General features: G+C 48.6%; 1 protein-coding gene across 11 annotated transcripts; it reads left to right on the top strand.

Moving 5' to 3' along the window:
- The first annotated feature begins 58 nt into the window (after positions 1-58).
- Positions 59-18679, top strand: NFYA (nuclear transcription factor Y subunit alpha). 11 transcript variants are annotated; one of them, XM_036398240.2, is made up of 10 exons: positions 59-75; positions 3576-3662; positions 6094-6180; positions 8347-8493; positions 10299-10430; positions 11080-11185; positions 11633-11799; positions 13179-13352; positions 14063-14164; positions 14952-18679. In XM_036398240.2, the coding sequence occupies exons 2-10, from the start codon at positions 3588-3590 to the stop codon at positions 15003-15005; spliced, it is 1044 nt and encodes a 347-aa protein (XP_036254133.1). In that variant the 5' UTR covers positions 59-75; positions 3576-3587; the 3' UTR covers positions 15006-18679. The 11 variants fall into 11 exon arrangements, with proteins under 11 accessions (XP_036254133.1, XP_036254134.1, XP_036254135.1 ...); XM_036398241.2 differs by lacking the exon at positions 59-75 and adding an exon at positions 497-586 and having other exon boundaries at positions 6097-6180; XM_036398242.2 differs by lacking the exon at positions 59-75 and adding an exon at positions 497-586 and having other exon boundaries at positions 6094-6177.
- The last annotated feature ends 548 nt before the right edge of the window (positions 18680-19227 follow it).

The following is a 19227-nucleotide window of genomic DNA, read 5'->3' as shown; positions in this document are numbered from 1 at the left end:
GCGGCTCCGCCTCGCGGCGGAATGGCGGATCCGCCTCGCAGGGGAGTTGGCGGATCGTCCTCAGCCCACACGGCGGTACGGCCGCACACAACACGGCGATATCGCCTCACACAGCATGGGGTATTGCCGCACACAACACGGCGGTATTGCCGCACACAACACGGCGATATCGCCTCACACAGCATGGGGTATTGCCGCACACAACACGGCGGTATTGCCGCACACAACACGGCGGTATTGCCGCACACAGCATGGGGGTACTGCCGCACACAACATGGCGGCGGGGCGCGCGGGCGGACCCTCTCCACGGTCCCGGCCCAGAACATTCCGGACAGGGGGCGGAGCTTAGAGCCGGGCGGGGCCCGCCCCGCGCGCGCGCGCCGCGGCCCCCGCGCAGGCGCAGCTGCGCCGGGCAGGGCGAGGCGCGCGGTTGGGCGGCCGCGGCCGGGCGGGGCCCCGCCCCTCGCCCCCTTTGTCCGCGGTTGGGCGCCATTTTGCGCGGCGGGCGAGTGCGGGCGCTGATTGGGCTTCGGGGCCCCGCGGCGGAGCCAATCAGCGCGGGGCGCGGACCGGGCAGCGCGGCACGGTGAGCGCGAGCGGCCAATATGGAGCCCCCGCGCGCCGGGATTGGCGGGGCCGCGGCCACTCAGGGGCTGAGGGGGGAACCGGGGCCGGGCTCGGTTCGGCCGCGCCGGGGCCGCGGGGCGAGCGGGGCCGCGAGCAGCGGGGTCGGGTACACCGCGGCCGGGCGGGGGGCGCGGGGCCCAGCGAGGCAGCGGGGCCCGGCCTGTTCCCCCGGCGCGCTCCGCCCCGGGAGCCTCCCCCGTCCGGTGCCGGTGTGCGCGGTGCTGCTGCCCTGATGTGTCCGGCGGCTGGGCCGGTGTTTGGGGCAGCCGGGGGCTCGAGCCCACCGGGAGACCCCCGGGCCGGGGCTTCCCGCAGTGCCACAACAGCCCCGGCTCCGCATGTCGTGCTCGGTCCGCCCCCGTGTTAAATCCGAAATCCCGCTCCGGTGTGGGCGTGCGGTGTCCCGGGAGCGGTGGATCCCGCGGAACGGAGCTCGTGGACACGGTCCGAGCGATGCTCCGGAGCTCTCGGGCTGTTCGTGGCACTGGTTTGCTCTTGGTGTGGGTTGGTTGTTGAGGAAACTGCTCCTGGTGGAGCTGTACTTATATAAATATAAATTATGTGTGTTTTATATGTATATGTATAAATATTTGTACGTATTTTTGGAGCTATCCTGTGCAGGAGCAGGAGCTTAATGATCCTAATGAGTCCCATACAACTCAGTATATATATATATATACATACATATATATATACACTATAAAATATATACATATTTATATATTAGATATATAAAAATATATATTTATATATATTATGTACATAAATGTACATTTGTATATAATATATTTTATCTATTTTTAAATGTAATTATTTATATATATTTGTATATATATATATATGTGGTGTCTGTATAAATATCTGCTACTAGGACTGGAGCACTCCCTGGTTCCCAGAGCATTCCCGGTGAGGAGGAGCTGCCCATGAGCTCACTGGGGGAGGAGCTGCCATCCTCTGCCATTGATTGATCCCTGATCATTAATATTTAACTTGGCTACTCTGTGTTTAACCAAGGGGATGAGATAATCCCTTGAATGGTGAGGATCTAAAACCTCGTCCAGAACTTCAGGCAGCTGCTGCAGAGTGTTGGGATTACAGAGCTGTTAATGTTTTAATTAAAAAAATTAATTTAAGGCAGAAATGAAGTATCCAGTGTGAAATTGAAATGGGAACCTGACAGCAGCATTTTCAGAAAGAATATTTATCTTCTTTTATTCTGGCTGTGAAAAAGTCTCAGGAAATGGGCAAAGGATGGGACTCAAACAGCAGCAGTAACCACAGCAACGGGTACAGAGAGTCTGTGACTTAATCCTGTCAGCATTCCTTGAAAAATGGAGGGAGCCAGAGGTTTTGTTGCTTTAGACTTGGAAAATTAAAAGTTCCAGGCTGTGGTTTCGTTCAGCAGTGTAGCAGGAACTTGTTCAGTCGTGGCATAAATCAAACACCTCACTAAAGCAGGAATTCTGCTGCTGTTGGGCCAGTGAGGAGAGAAGCAGTGGCAGGGAAAAGATGTTTTTATTTCAGCACAGTGGTGGTGATGTGTGCAGGGAAAGGGCCAAGGAATGAAGGGCAGCGAGAGGATGGAGATGCTGGGAAATCTGCTTCCCAAAATCCACGAGGGCTGTATTTGAATATAGAAATACTTGTTTAGAGAAGAAATTGTTCCCTGTGAGGGTGAGGAGTTAGGAGCTGAGGCTGCCCCTGGATCCCTGGAAGTGTCCAAGGCCAGGTTGGGATGGTGGAAGGTGTCCCTGCCCGCATCAGGGGGTGGCACTGGATGGTCCTCAATGTCCCTTCTCAGCCAAACCATTGCATGAGAGTAGGAGGAGAGGGAAGAAAAACGAGGAGAGAAACCTTCACACCTTAAGGTTCAATTTCACACCTGAAGGTTTTGCATTTCCTGAGCTTTCCCAGCAGTGCCACTCCCTTGTGTGGGCACCAGGCTGTGCAGACTCACAGAACTGGCGAAATCCATGAAATCTGGGCCAGAATCAAGGTGGTTTTGCTGCTCACTCAGCTTGGATGGGCCTGAAGTGTTTCCTCTGTTTATTGCTGAGATGGAGCAGCAAAAAATCCCTGGGGCAGCTCCTGGTTTGCTTGGCTTGGCAGCTGCTGGGGGACAGTGGGGATTGGATTGCCAGGCCTGGGGACAGTGGGCATTGCCAGGCCTGGGGACAGTGGGGCTTGGATTGCCAGGCCTGGGGACAGTGGGGATGGCCAGGCCTGGGGACAGTGGGCATTGCCAGGCCTGGGGACAGTGGGCATTGCCAGGCCTGGGGACAGTGGGCATTGCCAGGCCTGAGGACAGTGGGGATGGCCAGGCCTGGGGACAGTGGGCATTGGATTGCCAGGCCTGGGGACAGTGGGCATTGCCAGGCCTGGGGACAGTGGGCATTGCCAGGCCTGGGGACAGTGGGCATTGGATTGCCAGGCCTGGGGACAGTGGGCATTGCCAGGCCTGGGGACAGTGGGCATTGCCAGGCCTGGGGACAGTGGGCATTGCCAGGCCTGGGGACAGTGAGCATTGCCAGGCCTGGGGACAGTGGGCATTGCCAGGCCTGGGGACAGTGGGCATTGCCAGGCCTGAGGACAGTGGGGATGGCCAGGCCTGGGGACAGTGGGCATTGGATTGCCAGGCCTGGGGACAGTGGGCATTGCCAGGCCTGGGGACAGTGGGCATTGCCAGGCCTGGGGACAGTGGGCATTGGATTGCCAGGCCTGGGGACAGTGGGCATTGCCAGGCCTGGGGACAGTGGGGATTGGATTGCCAGGCCTGGGGACAGTGAGCATTGCCAGGCCTGGGGACAGTGGGGATTGGATTGCCAGGCCTGGGGACAGTGGGGATTGGATTGCCAGGCCTGGGGACAGTGGGCATTGCCAGGCCTGGGGACAGTGGCCATGGCCAGGCCTGGGGACAGCAGATCACCTGATTTTTGTTGTTCTTGCAGGGCTGAGGCACCATGGAGCAGTACACAGCCAACAGCAGCAGCTCCACGGAGCAGATCGTGGTGCAGGCAGGGCAGATCCAGCAGCAGGTATGGAATGGGGAATGGGGGAGCCCTTTGCACCCCTCAGAGGGAACAATTGGGATAAACCCCAAAGATTTCCTGTAAATCCAAGGAAATGAGGGTTCTGAGCTCCTCCCTGAGGAGAGGTGGTGCCAGAGCCTGAGCTTGGACAGTGGAACCTTCTCAGCTGGGACTGAAAGGGCACCTGGGGACAACATTGGCCTCTGTGGCACTGAGAGATCCAATTTCTTATTTACCTGTGAACAGCACAGGAGCCACGTGGATCCAAACAGCAAACACATCCCAGTTTGGAAAGAGCTTGGTTTCAGTAGAACAATCCTGATTCTCCTGGGTTCCTGTTCACCTGACTTCTGTCACCTGGGCACTGATGGCACCTGCCTGGAAGTCAGAGTAAATGTGGTTTTTAGAATGCACTTACTATCTTTTAAATTAAATAAAATTTATAAATTTTTATATAACTACAAACCTTTCTATAAAATTAAAATGAAAATGCAGGTATACGTGTTACCAAATTTCAGTGTGGCAGGAAGTTTGCAAAATGGTAGTGACATGGGGAAAGTAAAATATTAAAATATAGTAAAACATCTCTGAACATGGAGGAAACAGAATATTAACAGAAACAATCAGTTGTCCACAAGAAAAATTCCCCCAAAGTTGAAATAGATTTTGTTCAAGCCCACAGAGGTTTCCTCCAGCTTTACCAAATGAACATTTGTAGAGATTCTTTGTTTCAGAATAACACATGGAGCAAAAAAAACAGACAGACCAGGAATTCAACCAACCAAGGAGCTTTGGATGAACTCATCCATCCCAGAACGAAATTCATGTTTCAGTGTGCAGAACACCAGGGCTGAGTTTAGAGGCCTTACTGATTTTGGCTGCTCAGCTTTCCATATCCAGATGTGGGGATGTGTTTCCAGCTGCTGCTGAATTTTTGCTGCATCTTCTGCTCCAGTTTGAGGAGGTTTGGTGCTTTGCCATGCAAAGGGCTGAGCCACTGGATGATGTTTTCAGGGAGAGCTGCTTTGCTTTGGCCTCAGGAGGGACCAAATCCTTCCACTGGGTTTAGCTGGAGTTGATTTTTTCCAGCCAGAACAAGAATTGCACTTGAGATGAAAACATTTTATATTAAGGATTATCTGAAATACCTGTTTGCAGCAGATAACCAAAGATGTAGTTGGTTTATTGACATTTTCCAGGTGAAAAGGAGATAAAATCAACTCTTGGCTTTCATTTTCAGTACAACTTCTTCAAGCCTGTGTCTGATGTGAAACATTTTGCTAAAATGAGTTGTTTTACCAGGCTGTTGCAGCACTTGGGAGGGCGCTGTCCTTCATCTCCCCATGCTTAACACAGTTACTGGGAGTATTTTGGGACTCTTAGCAAAGAGGCTAAAGATAGAAAAGGATTGAGCTCTGACTGCTCCTGCAGCCTCTCCAGACTGTCCCTCAGGGTCACTGGTGGGCACACACCAACACAGGGGTGGCAGAGATGAGCTCAGACTGCTGCAGGAAGGGTTTGGTTGGGACAAACCAGTGTGTCCAAAATCTGCAACCCTTCACTGTGCCAAAACCTGGGCGGTGAGCAGACTGAAACCCTGAAACTGAGCTTGAAATCCTGCCAAATGACCCATCCTGTTCCCTGTGAGTTGCAATATTGAAGCCTGAAAGTTCAAAACTAAAACCCTGAAACTGAGCTTGAAATCCTGCAAAATTACCTATTCCTGTGAGTTGGAATATTGAAGTCTGAAATTTTAAAACTAAAACTGAGCTTGAAATCCTGCAAAATCACCTGCCCAAAAATCACCTATTCCTGTGAGTTGGAATATTGAAGCCTGAAAGTTCAAAATTAAAACCCTGAAACTGAGCTTGAAATCCTGCAAAATCATCTGCCCAAAATTACCTATTCCTGTGAGTTGGAATACTGAAGCCTGAAAGTTCAAAACTAAAACCCTGAAACTGAGCTTGAAATCCTGCCAAATGACCCATCCTGTTCCCTGTGAGTTGGAATACTGAAGCCTGAAAGTTCAAAACTAAAACCCTGAAACTGAGCTTGAAATCCTGCAAAATCACCTGCCCAAAATTACCTATTCCTGTGAGTTGGAACACTGAAGCCTGAAACTTTAAAACTAAAACTGAAACTGAGCTTGAAATCCTGCAAAATCACCTGTCCTGTTCCCTGTGAGTGGGAATATTGAAGCCTGAAACTTTAAAACTAAAACTGAAACTGAGCTTGAAATCCTGCAAAATCACCTGTCCTGTTCCCTGTGAGTGGGAATATTGAACCCTGGCAGTGCAGTTCCAGGGAACTCCATCCTTAGTTTTGCTGAAATTCCCATTCCTCGTGTTCGTGGAGCAGAGTGTGTGATCCCCACCCCCTGTCCCAGCAGTGTGTTGTGCATTTCCATGTTTCAAGCTCTCCCTGTTCCTGTTCCCAGCAGCAGGGAGGTGTCACAGCTGTCCAGCTGCAGACTGAGGCCCAGGTGGCATCGGCCTCAGGCCAGCAAGTCCAGACCCTCCAGGTAGTGGTGACCTCTCTGATTGTGTTTCTGAGCACTGCATGACCCTCCCCAGCAGCACATATCTAATGCTGTGTTTTTCCCAGGGTGCCCAGGAGGAGCAGGGGGATGTGGAGCAGGAATTTCTGCTGGGTGCTGCCTCTGGGGTTTGCATTGGAGCTGTTCCCGTTGGTGCATGGCAGGGATTCTGGGAGGGAATAAAGTTCAGGGAGATTTTTCAAGTTATGAGCAGCAAAATGAGGAAGGAGCAGTTGGGATAAACCCCAAAGATTTCCTGTAATTTCAAGGGAATGAGGGTTCTGAGCTCTTCCCTGAGGAGGGCTCTGCCTTCACTGCATGAGGCACACACAGAGGTGGTGCCAGAGCCTGAGCTTGGACAGTGGAACCTTCTCAGCTGGGGCTGAAAGGGCACCTGGGGACAACATTGGCCTCTGTGGCACTGAGATCCAATTTCTTATTCACCTGTGAACAACACAGGGAAACCCAGGAGCCACCACGTGGATCCAAACAGCAAACACAGCCCAGTTTGGAAAGAGCTTGGTCTCAGGGTGAAGTGTTTCCTGTCTTGCAGCCTCCTTAACTCACCCAGCCTTTCCAGGAGCCCCTTGTAGAGCAGTTGACAGAGCCTGGGCAGCTGTGGCAGTTTTGCACTCAGGATTCTGCTTTTGTTTGGTTTGTAATTCTTCAGAGCAGGGTGGTTCCAAGGGGCTGGGATGGCCCTGCCAGCTGCAGAATTAACACAGCATTTTTTATGTTCGGAGTTCAACTCTCAGATGCTGCCTCACTTGGATTGCTGGGTTCACTGGGACCTCTGGTTGTTGTTATGTCCTTCCCACCTTTTATTTTCTCCTAGTTTGCCTTGCTGTGATTCATTAACAAAAAGCCTGGAATGTCTCTTGTTTTCCTTTCTGCTTCTTGGATATTGTGCTGCTGCCTGTGCTTCTCTGTGCTGACCTGAGCATGCTCCTCCCTGTGTGACCCAGCCCAGGGCCTGAGGGCTTTGGATGGGACATGGACAGGCTGAGGGACAGAGTGGGGACCTGCAAACTCCAATTCCCAGGGCAGGATTTGGCTCCTCACCCTCTGGGATGTGAAACCCAGGAACTCGGTGGCTTTACCACATTGTGATGTTCTTGTTCCTAAACAAATCAGATTTTGTGATCCCCTGAGTTCATCAGACTGATTTTGTATTTAGGCTGTGGAGGTAGAGTATTTTTCAAGATGTGTTTGGGCAATTTGGGGCCATGGCAGGGTGAGGGGGTTCAAACAGAGAGGTTTTCCCCTTGTTTTTGTTTTCTTGGGCCTTTTTCCCAGTGACCAGAGAGATACCAGGTCCAAGAGTCCAGAGATTCTCAGGCCAAAGTTACCTCAGCATCCCAGACTGGTCTGGGTGGGAAGGGACCTTAAAGCTCACCCAGATCCCACCCCAACACCTTCCCCTATCCCAGTGTGCTCCAAGCCCTGTCCAGCCTGTACTTGGACACCTCCAGGGATCCAGGGGCAGCCACAGCTGCTCCGAGCAGCCTGTGCCAGGGCCTGCCCACTCTCACACTTTATACTTATATTTATATTTTATATTTTATATTTATAATTTTATATTTATATTTATAATTTATATTGTCTATCCAATCTAAATCTTTTTTGGGCCCAGAAGTGGCTGCTGCTCATCCACTTTGACTTTTCCTCCCTGAACTCCATTTTGTGTTGCTCCAGTTACAATTTCCCTCCATAACCATGGAGAGTTTCTTCTCCAGCACATCCCATGCTCCATCCATGTCAGTTTGGAAATGGGAATGTTGTAGGCATAAAACTGAAGAGAGCTGAAGGCACCTCAGAACCTTCCTGTCAGAACAGAGTTCTCTCACTAGGAACCTCAACTGAAAAATCTCAATAGGAACCTCAACTAAAAATCAGTAATTGCAAGGTGAATAATGAAGTTTTTTATCCCACTTTGCTCTTGGGCTGTGCATGAAGGTAGTCCTTGTGGCTGAAAAAATGTGATTTTCATGCTTTATAACAACTAGACTGCAAGAGGAGCAGATAACTCACTAAATCCCTGGAAGGCAGAGCTGGTTTGAAGCAGCTCAGTGCCCGTTCCCCACACACAGGCTGGGCAGGGGTGGGCTCTGGGGCTGTTCTGGTGGGGTTTTCATTGTTATTTTGTTGTTGCAGGTGCAGGGGCAGCCTCTGATGGTGCAGGTGAGCGGGGGGCAGCTCATCACCTCCACGGGCCAGCCCATCATGGTGCAGGCCGTGCCCGGGGGCCAGGGCCAGACCATCATGCAGGTGCCCGTGTCTGGCACACAGGGGCTGCAGCAGGTGAGACACCCTGGGGGCACTGCACGGCTCTGGGGCGCTGCCACTGCCACACAGGGCTCTGCTCAGCACCCCAAAACCAGCCTGGGCTGCTGCTGGGGGGCTCTGGCACGCTGGCACTGAGTGGAAGTCCTTTATGAACTGGTTTTTGTATGGCCTGGTGCAAAGATTTTAGTGCTAAAACACAGCTGGCTTGGTTTGGGGTTTTTCATTGTGGAATGATTTGGGTTGGATGAGACCTTAAAGCTCATCCAGTTGCACCTTCCTGGCATAGGCAGGGCCACCTTCCTATCTGAAAAACTTCCTATGAAAAACTATCCTACCTGAAAAACTTCCTATGGGGTTTTTCATCATGGAATGATTTGGGTTGGATGAGACCTTAAAACTCATCCAGTTGCACCTTCCTGGCATAGGCAGGGACACCTTCCTATGGGAATAGGGGTACCTGTGATAGGGGTGCCTGTCCTGTGGGATACCTGTGATAGGGGTGCCTGTCCTGTGGGATACCTGTGATAGGGGTACCTGGCATGTGGGATACCTGTGATAGGGGTACCTGGCATGTGGGTACCTTCCCACAGAGCAGGATTTTTGTTTGTTGAGCAAAAGCAGGTTGAGGTGGTGCTTGGTAGCTCTGGCACAGTGGGAATGAGTGGAAGTCCTTTATGAACTGTTTTTTTTATGGCCTGGTGCAAAGATTTTAGTGCTAAAACACAGCTGGCTTGGTTTGGGGCTTTTTATTGAATGATTTGTGTTGGATGAGACTTTAAAGCTCATCCAGTTGCACCTTCTGTGGGAATAGGGGTACCTGGCATGTGGGATGCCTTCCCACAGAGCAGGATTTTTATCTCTTGGGATATTTTATCTGGCCCTTGCAATCTAGTTGGGGATCTGGTGCCTGTTCAATTTATGGCACAGAAAGAGGATTTAAAAAAAAAAAAAAATATTTAAGAAAGCTTCTTGTGAGTAATTTGTGCTTGAGCCCCTCTAATGTGTGATGGCTGAAGGGGGATTTAAACATCCCTGGTGCACAGGAGGCAGTAGTGAAGGAGGTACAGAAAATGGATTTTTTTGGAAGTAATTACTTGTTTAAAAGACAGTTGGTAAATTTAAGGAGGTGGCTGAAGTGTTGCTGAAAAGCAAAGGGAAGAACTGTAACCATGGCATAATGGAAGTGTCCTGATGATTTAGGATGGGATTTAGGAACCCAGCACAGTCCAGGAAGGCAAATGATGTCTTGGTGTTTTGAGAGGTTTATTTAACATTTCCTTTGTTGCAAACCACTGTAATTTGTATGAGGTTCTTCTCAGTCTGGTTGGTGGAGGAAAATCCATAACTATGTTTTTAAACAGAAACTTCAAACCATATTCCAGCTCTTCTTTTTTTTTAATCTGAGAATGTTCCACAGTGGTGGAAAGACTCTGCAAAGCTGAGGACAACTTTATAAATCCCAGAAACACTTCTGAGTGCTGGATAATTAACACCCCCCAGATGTCTTAAACCTCAGTCCTCCTCTTCCACCCGCCTGTTTGTTCCCAGTGGATGTGAATAATTGATTTCTCCTGAGTGATTTATTGTGCAAGCAGTGCAGAGCTGCTGGAGCACGGTGACCCAGCTCCCTCTGCCCTGTGTGGCTGTGTCACAGGGAGCAATCCATCCAAACTCCTCATTCTGGAAAAAGAGAAGACTCCCTTGCTTCCTTTTTCTGTGCAACACTAAATCACCCTCAGAGATGACTTGGTCATGCTGAGGCTGAGGAGGGAGAAATCAGAGGCATAGTTAATGTTCCTTTCTGACTCTTTCTTCCACAGATTCAGTTGGTCCAGCCAGGTCAGATTCAGATTCAAGGTGGGCAGGCTGTGCAGGTACAGGGGCAGCAGGGCCAGACCCAGCAGATCATTATACAGCAGCCCCAGACTGCAGTTACTGCTGGCCAGACACAGGTAACTGCACCAGCATGAAAGGCTTTTCTGCAGAGGAACAGGAAGAGAAACTTTTTAAGATGTGGTTAAGTAAAAAAAAAAAAAAAATTTAAAAAAGGAATTATTAATATTGAGGAGTACTTGAGAAATAAGTGTCATGTTTTTGTAGTGTTTCATACATGACTCTGGGGCAGAAAAATCAGATTGCATGTTTTTCTCCATCGTGTTTCTGTATTTTATTGGTTCGTGGTTGTTTTTGTCTCTTTGTTGAATTTTGAAAACATGAAGCATTGCTAATTCCATACTTGGGCCATTGTGTGCAGTAGTCCACAACACCTGGGGTTTCTGCTGATGCTTTTGGTTAGGGGCCAAAAATTAAATTTTGGAGCAGAACAGTTCTTCCTTTCACATCTTCATAGTGAGACAGGAAACTTAGAATTTGGGCTTTTTTCATTATTATTGAACTGTTGGAAAATGCATCCTACATGTGCTTCAGGTGTTTGATCTCCAGGTATTTGCTCTGTGCTCCAGCCTATTTCTTACTGCTGCTAATGAGGCAGCAGAAAGAGACACCTGGAACACCTCAAGCACCATGTGTTCATTCAGGTATTGTAAATACTGTGAGAAAAAAGGCAATTTGTGACGTTTTTGTGCTCTTTGTTTTGTTCAGACCCAGCAGCAGATTGCAGTGCAAGGCCAGCAGGTTGCCCAGGCTGCTGAGGGCCAGACCATCGTGTACCAGCCTGTGAATGCTGATGGGACCATCCTGCAGCAAGGTAGGAGGGCTGGGAGGAGCCAGGGCACCTCTTGGAGAGGCTTTTGATTTATTGAGGTGTTTGTGTGCTCTGCAGGAATCCACTCCAGGGTTCTTTCCCCAGAAACAGAAAATCTCCTTGTCTCTGGCAAGGCCTGGTGGAATAAAACCCCTGAATTTTGCTTTTCCACCTCAGGAGTACATGGTTACTCACAATGAGGTTACAAATGCAAAAACCAGGAATTCTGATGGAATTTAACCCCTCACTGTAGCACTTTCCTGACTCTCTGCATGTTTTGGAAGGATGAATGGGTAAAACACAGAAGTGGGACTAATGCTGTTCCCTTCTTTTTGTGTGCGTGTTTCTGTTTCTTTTTTCTTTCTCTCTCTCTCTCTCTCTCTCTCTTTTGGTTTTTATTTTTTTTTGTCTTGTTTTTTCCCTTTCCTTTTGTGTTCTACTTCCTTAAAGTTACAGTCCCTGTTACAGGCATGATCACCATTCCTGCAGCCAGCCTGGCTGGAGCCCAGATTGTCCAAACAGGAGCCAACACCAACACCACCAGCAGTGGCCAGGGGACGGTGACAGTGACACTGCCAGTGGCTGGGAACGTGGTCAATTCAGGGGGAATGGTCATGGTAGGTGTGAAATGCCCACTGCTGCCTCTGGAGGCTGAGCTTTGAGGTGTTTTGTACTCAAATCTAGCAGGATTTTCACAAGGGTAGGGATGGGATAGTGGGAATGGCTGGGTGGATATTGGGGAGGAATTTCTCCCTGGAGGCCCTGGCACAGGGAGCCCAGAGGAGCTGTGGCTGCTCCATCCCTGCCTGGAGCAGCCTGGGATGGTGGGAGGTGTCCCTGAAGGTTGGAATTGGGGCATCCTTAAGATCCCTTCCAGCCCAAACCATCCTGTGATTCCCTGCTTCTCTGATAACCTCTTGTCTGAGATTGAGATACCATGGTCACTCCTCTCTGTAAGTTCCATTAAACAAATCAAATTTTCAGCTTCAAAGGCCTGGATCCTGCTGTGATCTTATCTCTGGACTTTCTCCCACAGTAGAAACTGAAATCCAAACTGAGCTGTGAGCTGATGAGCAAAGGTTTATATTTATTCACTTCTGATTTTCTTGAGGATCCCCTAGGATTTGTTTCCATCATTTATAGAGGTTTTTCCTGGCAATTCCTGTTTCTTTGTAGTGTGAGCCTCTTGAATGTTGCTGGTCTCCACTAGATGTCAGCAGCTCTGCAGTGATGCTCTGAAATGAAATAATTGAAATAAAAAATAACCCAAAAGAAAGGGAAGCACCAACCATGTCCTATTTGTTTAATTGTCCAAGAAGCAGCAGCACAAGGAATTGTATTGAAATGTTACCTTTATTGTCACAGACACCTTTTATGAAAAATCCTTTTGCTAGGATTTTTTTCCTCCTGAGAAGCTGAGACGCCTCAGGAACAAAATGTAAGCAATGGTTATCTGCTGCTGTGGAATGCAACAGGTGCATCTGGGATTGGGCTCATGTGGTTGTTTCTAATTAATGGCCAATCACAGCCCAGCTGGCTCGGACTCTCTGGTCAGTCACAAGATTTTATTATCATTCATTCCTTTCAAGCCTTCTGATGAAATCCTTTCTTCTATTCTTTTAGTATAGCTTGAATACAATATATATCATAAAATAATAAATCAACCTTCTGAAACATGGAGTCAAGATCCTCATCTCTTCCCTCACCTGGGACCCCTGTGAACAGCACCACACTTTATCAGGAAAACCCAGCAGGACTGAGGAGGAATTGTTGGTTTAGATTGGTTTTGCAGAGGTTTAGATTGGTTTTGCAGAGGTTTTTAGATTGGTTTTAGACTGTTTTTGCAGTTTGAGAACAGCTTCGTTGCTCCTTTTCATTTAAGCAGCTGCATTACCCGAGCAACGCCCACTTTCTATTTCAATATTGGGCTTTTTAATGCCATTTTTGTGTTCAGTTTGTGCTGAGCTGCAAGCACTAAACCCCCCTGTGTGTACAGATGGTGCCTGGAGCTGGCTCAGTCCCAGCCATCCAGAGGATCCCCTTGCCTGGAGCAGAGATGCTGGAAGAGGAGCCCCTGTACGTCAATGCCAAGCAGTACCACCGCATCCTGAAGAGGAGGCAGGCACGGGCCAAGCTGGAAGCAGAGGGAAAAATCCCCAAAGAGAGAAGGGTGAGAATAAAACTCAGATTTAACACAAGGTTGCTCTGTGACAAAGGCACAGAATCCCACCTGGGCTGGAAAATGAGGGTTGGAATCTTGGTGTTCCTCAGTTTTGCAGTGGTTTTGATGTTGTCGATGAGCTGCATCAGAGTAAATTTTTGAAGTCCCTTGAGGATGAGTCTGCTTATTTTGGGTGGTTTTGAGAGTATTTGGAGCTGTGTGTGAGCATGTACTGACTGTCAGCAGAGTGTCTGCGGGGCAGGGGATGGATGGGGACTGGAATTTCCTCTGGAAAAGCAGGGACTGGGAATTTCCTCTGGAAAAGCAGTGACTGGGAGGGTTGTGGGGCAGGGGATGGATGGGGACTGGAATTTCCTCTGGAGAGGCAGGGACTGGGAATTTCAGCTAGGAAGGCAGTGACTGGGAGTCTGTGGGGCAGGGGATGGATGGGGACTGGAATTTCCTCTGGGAAGGCAGTGACTGGGAATATGTAAGGCAGAGGAACAGATGGGGAGGGGGAATCTTCCCCTGGGGAGGCAGTGACTGGGAATCTGTGGGGCAAAGGATGGATGGGGACTGGAATTTCCTCTGGAAAAGCAGTGACTGGGAATTTCCCCTGGCAAGGCAGGGGCTGTGGGAGGGTTGTGGGGCAGAGGATGGGTGGATGGGGACTGGGAATTTCCAGGAATGCTCCTGGATTTCTGCTCTCCTCCCTGCAGAAATACCTGCACGAGTCGCGGCACCGGCACGCCATGGCCAGGAAACGGGGAGAGGGGGGCCGCTTCTTCTCCCCCAAGGAAAAGGACAGCCCTCACATGCAGGTGAGTGGGCTCTGGGGCACATCCCCTCCCAGCCCTTCAGGACACACTCCAGAAGTGTCTCTGTGCTGCTTGGTTTGGGTTTTGGGGCTTGGCTGCTTGTCCCTCCCTGCCTCTGAATTGTTCGTCTGCTGCCCCTTGGCCCTGCCTGCCTTTAGATTTATTCCAAGCGTAAAATAAATAAAAGCTGGGAATAAAACCTCCTGTCACTGCTTGTGGAGAGCAAGGGGTGTTTGCCCTGAGGAATTAAATGACAATAATGTAGATGGAAGTGTGTTCACTTTGTAGTTCTTAGGATAAATGCACACAAACATTCTGTGTGTGTAAAACAGCCTTTCTGGTTGGGGACTGGGGTGGTCTTTCAGGACATCAATGAAAGGTAGAGACTCCTTATCTTTACATCTGATGGAAAATTAAAAAATGGGAATATCTGATTCTTGGCTGCAGCTTGATTTGCATAAAAGGTGCAAGGCATTTTTCAAAGGAAGGGACATAATGGAGTAGAATGAACAGGTTCTGTGGTTCCTCAGTGCTTTAGAGCAGTCCTATGCCTTTAGGCAGTGTTTCTTATTTTCAACTAAAATCATTCCTAAATACTGGTCCTAAATAGCAGAAACAACAAATTCCCTGGAGGTAGTCAGGATTTTTGTGGCCTGTAAAACTCAGGAAAAGCAGGACAGAAAAGTTTTGGGGATCAAGGGAAGTGCAGGATTGTCTCCTCCTGATGGTTGTGCGTGGTTCTCTCTGCCTCATGGAAAAATGTGGAATTTCCACCCTTTTGTGTCTGCAGGATCCAACTCAAAGCAACGAAGAAGCAATGACACAGATGATCAGGGTCTCCTAACCCCTGCTTCCAGGGAAAAACACCTGAAGGGAATTCCCACCCCTCCTGCCAGCCTGTCCTGCCTGCCCAGAGTGCCCAGTGAATCCTGGAGGGGGACAATCTCCATGTCACAGCCTGTCCTTTTCCACAGAGCAAGCACCGCGTGTTGAGGACGTGCTTGAGGTTTCAACTCTCCAAACAGAACCTTCCAGAACTCCTCGGTGCCCTCTCCTGATCCAGCACAGGGAATTCAGAGTCCGAGTGCTCATCTCTGCTTTTCCTTCATTCTCCCACCTCAGCCCCTGTGGCTGGTGCAGCTCAGCCCTGTCCAGGGGCAGATCCCAGCTCCTCCAGCCAGCACTGAGTGGCTGCACCACAGGGCTGGGGTTGAGATTTGTTATTCCATCCACTCCTCACCCCTCTGGACTTGGTTTTCCCTGAGCTGGGCATTGCTGTTGCACTTCTGACCCTGGCAGAAACTGAAGGGGATTCTTTTCAATTCCCCCTTGTAAATGTGTAAAGAAGCTCTTCTCTGGGAAAGGTTCAGCCATCCAATCAGTGCTAGAAATAGTCAAGATTACTGCAGGACTCGATGTGTTGTGTCTCTGTTGCGAGTGGGGTGGGAGAGGGAGATGTGGGGGGGATTATTGGGTCAGTAAATCAGTCTCTGCCTGGGTTTGGATGTTCATTGCCAGTACTTGTGGCTTTGGAAGAAAACTGGATGTGAGTACAGAAAGGATTGAAGCTTTTCAGTGACTCTCTTCCAAAGGATTTTTTTTTTTTTAAATCTTTTTTCCTCACCTGCCAGTGAAGTCCACGGTTCCTCCAAGAGATGTGGAGCCCCCAGTGTCACAGTGGTGCCACTTGGCCGTGCCTGGGATGGAGTTTCTGATGCCTGAATCATTTCTACAGTTCCAGAGTGAGGGATTGTTCAGGACAGCAGCAGCTGGGGCAGCTCAGCCTGAGCTGCCTGAAGGACTCAGCAGATACTGATGAACCTTTCATGCTTTTTATAAATTAAGCTCTTAAAAACAAAACAGAAGTGGCACTTAGCAAAGGAGCAATACTTACATTATTAAAAAATAGGATTTTCCCATGACCTACAGCTGGCTTTGTCTGAGCATCTCCACAGAACAGAGTTTTAATTTAGATTCTAAGCCTGCTCTATTATAATTTGAATTTTGGTGATGGGAGCAGTAGTTAAAAGCATTTAACAGGTGATTTCTCCCCATTGCACTGCTCACCTTGATGAGTTACACAGCTGCTCTGGGGATCATCTGCCTGCTGGAATCCCAGCATCTCCAGGTTTTTTTGTGTCCTGTAGCTCAAACTGGATCACAGCAGTGAAATTTGGGGTTGGGAATGTGCTGGGTGAATGTGAACCTGGCCAGGTGAAGCTGCAGAGTGAGGAAATGCTGCCAAGGATGGGTGAGACTGGGTTCAGTCCAGTGAATGCTGAATTCAAGTGACAAGGAAATGCAGCTTGGAAATGACATTTCCTCCCTCCCATCTTTTCCCATTTGCTGGAAGCTTATGGCTAAAGACAAAAGTGGAGGAGACAAACCAAGAGGATACAAAAGAACAGAGCCTGGAAAATTCTGTTTCCTTTGGATGAAATAAAAATACTAAACCTGAGAGGGAGGAGGAATGTTGGATCCTTGCTGTGAGCAGGCAGTCCTGGAGGAAGAGGGAGCCTGTTCAGGTGGAGGGACAAGGAGGAGCTGCAGAGGGGTTTGGGATTGGATCTCTGAGGGCAGCTGAGCTCCTTGCTGTGATCCTGGTGGGGTTGGATCTCTAAAAGAGGCTCAGCTCCTTGCTGTGATCCTGGTGGGGTTGGATCTCTAAAGGCAGCTCAGTTCCTTGCTGTGATCCTGCTGGGGCTGGATCTCTAAAAGAGGCTCAGCTCCTTGCTGTGATCCTGCTGGGGTTGGATCTCTCTAAAAGAGGCTCAGCTCCTTGCTGTGATCCTGCTGGGGTTGGATCTCTAAAGGCAGCTGAGCTCCTTGCTGTGATCCTGCTGGGATTGGATCTCTTTAGTCTAAAAGAGGCTCAGCTCCTTGCTGTGATCCCGGTGGGGTTGGATCTCTAAAAAAGGCTCAGTTCCTTGCTGTGATCCCGGTGGGGTTGGATCTCTCTAAAAAAGGCTCAGCTCCTTGCTGTGATCCTGGTGGGATTGGATGTATAAAAAAGGCTCAGCTCCTTGCTGTGATCCTGCTGGGGTTGGATCTCTGAGGGCAGCTCAGTTCCTTGCTGTGATCCCGGTGGGGTTGGATCTCTCTAAAAGAGGCTCAGCTCCTTGCTGTGATCCTGGTGGGATTGGATCTCTGAGGGCAGCTCAGTTCCTTGCTGTGATCCTGCTGGGGTTGGATCTCTAAAAGAGGCTCAGCTCCTTGCTGTGATCCCGGCTCCTGTCCCTCCCCACACACTCAGGGACACTCGGGGACACCTGCCCTGGCTCCTGCCAGGCCAATCCATCTCCTTCCTTTCAGTTTCTGTCCCAGGTTAGATGAGTCACCTGACACTCTGCTCACAGCTCTTAATTGGGATTTATTTCTAATAATTCCAAGGGCATTTTTAACATCGATGGCATCCTCAGGGCCTCTGGTTGCTTCTGCCTTAAATCCTTGTCCAGTTCCAGCGCTGGTTTTGCTCAGCTGGCACCTGAAACTCACCCAGCATTTCCTGGGCTCTCCCCCATGCCAGGAATGTGCAGCACTCCTTAAGGGATTTTAGTTGAATTTGCAGCATTACTGTAAATTTTTCTTTTTTTTTGGAGCATCTGTACATTTTGTTGGTGGAATATTTTCGTGCTGGAGTCAGACCCTCTCTGTGATGTTTTTTGCTCTTCAGTTGATGGTAAATCTCTGTCCTGAAACACCTTTTTGAGAGCTGGAAATTCAGGAAGCAAGATTATTGCTCTGACATAGATTTTGTTTCATTTTTTAAAAATAAATAATTTACTTTTTCTTAAAGAACTTGCGAACTTTTTCCCAATATCCCTTCATATCTAGGTTCTCTGATCTGCTGTTGTAGGTTGTGTGTGAAGAAATAAAGATTTGTGTTCTAGAAAGTCTTATTGTTAATATTTTAAATAGTGATGTGAAAGCCCAAGTGCTCCTATCATATTTTTTTCCTTTTTTTTTGTGTTCTGTGTATCACTGCTGAAAGTTGTGTTTATTTGGTGAGGTTGGAGCCAGCAGCCAACACCACGGTACCAAAAACTTCTGCTTTCTTTTGCAGGCAAATCTGTGAAAACTGGAGACGTGTCCAGTTCAAACCTCCCTAGTAATTAAATTATAATTCTTTGTAGATTGGCTACACTTGAGCAAAAACTTCACTTTAGGGGTGAGGATGAATGAAGAGGTTTGGGGAGAAATGTGTTTGATTGACCCGGAGCAGTGAAGCATCAAACCCATCAAAACCCAGATTTATAGGAGTGTAAAGATCAGGATTTGGAAGAAAATGGTCCTCAAGTGATGCTAAATGCATGTTAAAAAGAGGGGAAAAATCAACTTTTCTTTGTGAAGGGGCGTGGGAGGGTCCTGAGCTTAACGTAACGTCAGGCAAAGTTTGTACATAGTTCAAAGTTTTTAATTTTTTTTATATGATGCATTTTTTCAAGTGTATTTTGGTCTTTAATAGATGCAATTGTAAGTACTGTGTACACTCTCCAGCTAATAAAATTTGTAAACTGAGGAGTTTTTGCTGTGTGTTGGGAATTTCGTGATGGGCCGGGGGAGGGCAGCACAAACTTCCACATCAACATTTCACCATCTCAAAACCCCCAGAGCACAAAGCTGGCAGTCATGAACTCGAATTGGTCAATACAGTGATGATGACACACAAAAAATAACCCTAATGCAAACAAACAAACAAACAAAAAAAAAAAAAGAAGGAAATGACAGCATGTAAGAGATCAGAGAATGGGAAGCTGGGCAGGAAATGAGGAGAACAATCATGCAAAGCCTGTTTGGGAAGTTAGAATCAGTTTCTTTATTATGATGTAATTTTCTAGCTGCTTTTTTTTTTTTTTTTTTCAGACAATTTAGAATAATAAAATCATCTTGGATATAACGGTAAAAAAAGCTTGGTGTTGTGTAGTCACACCAAAGCAGTCAACAAGAATTTACTTTTCTCTCTCACCCTTCAGCACTGCAGAGTCACTCACAGAGCAGATTTTATCCAATCCAGGGTGCATTCCCTGCCTTTCCACCTTCTTCCCTCCCCTGCCACCCAGTACCTA

Source organism: Molothrus ater, chromosome 25 (genome assembly GCF_012460135.2).
Source record: "Molothrus ater isolate BHLD 08-10-18 breed brown headed cowbird chromosome 25, BPBGC_Mater_1.1, whole genome shotgun sequence".
Taxonomy (NCBI): domain Eukaryota; kingdom Metazoa; phylum Chordata; class Aves; order Passeriformes; family Icteridae; genus Molothrus; species Molothrus ater.
This window is presented reverse-complemented; position numbering and strand designations above follow the sequence as displayed.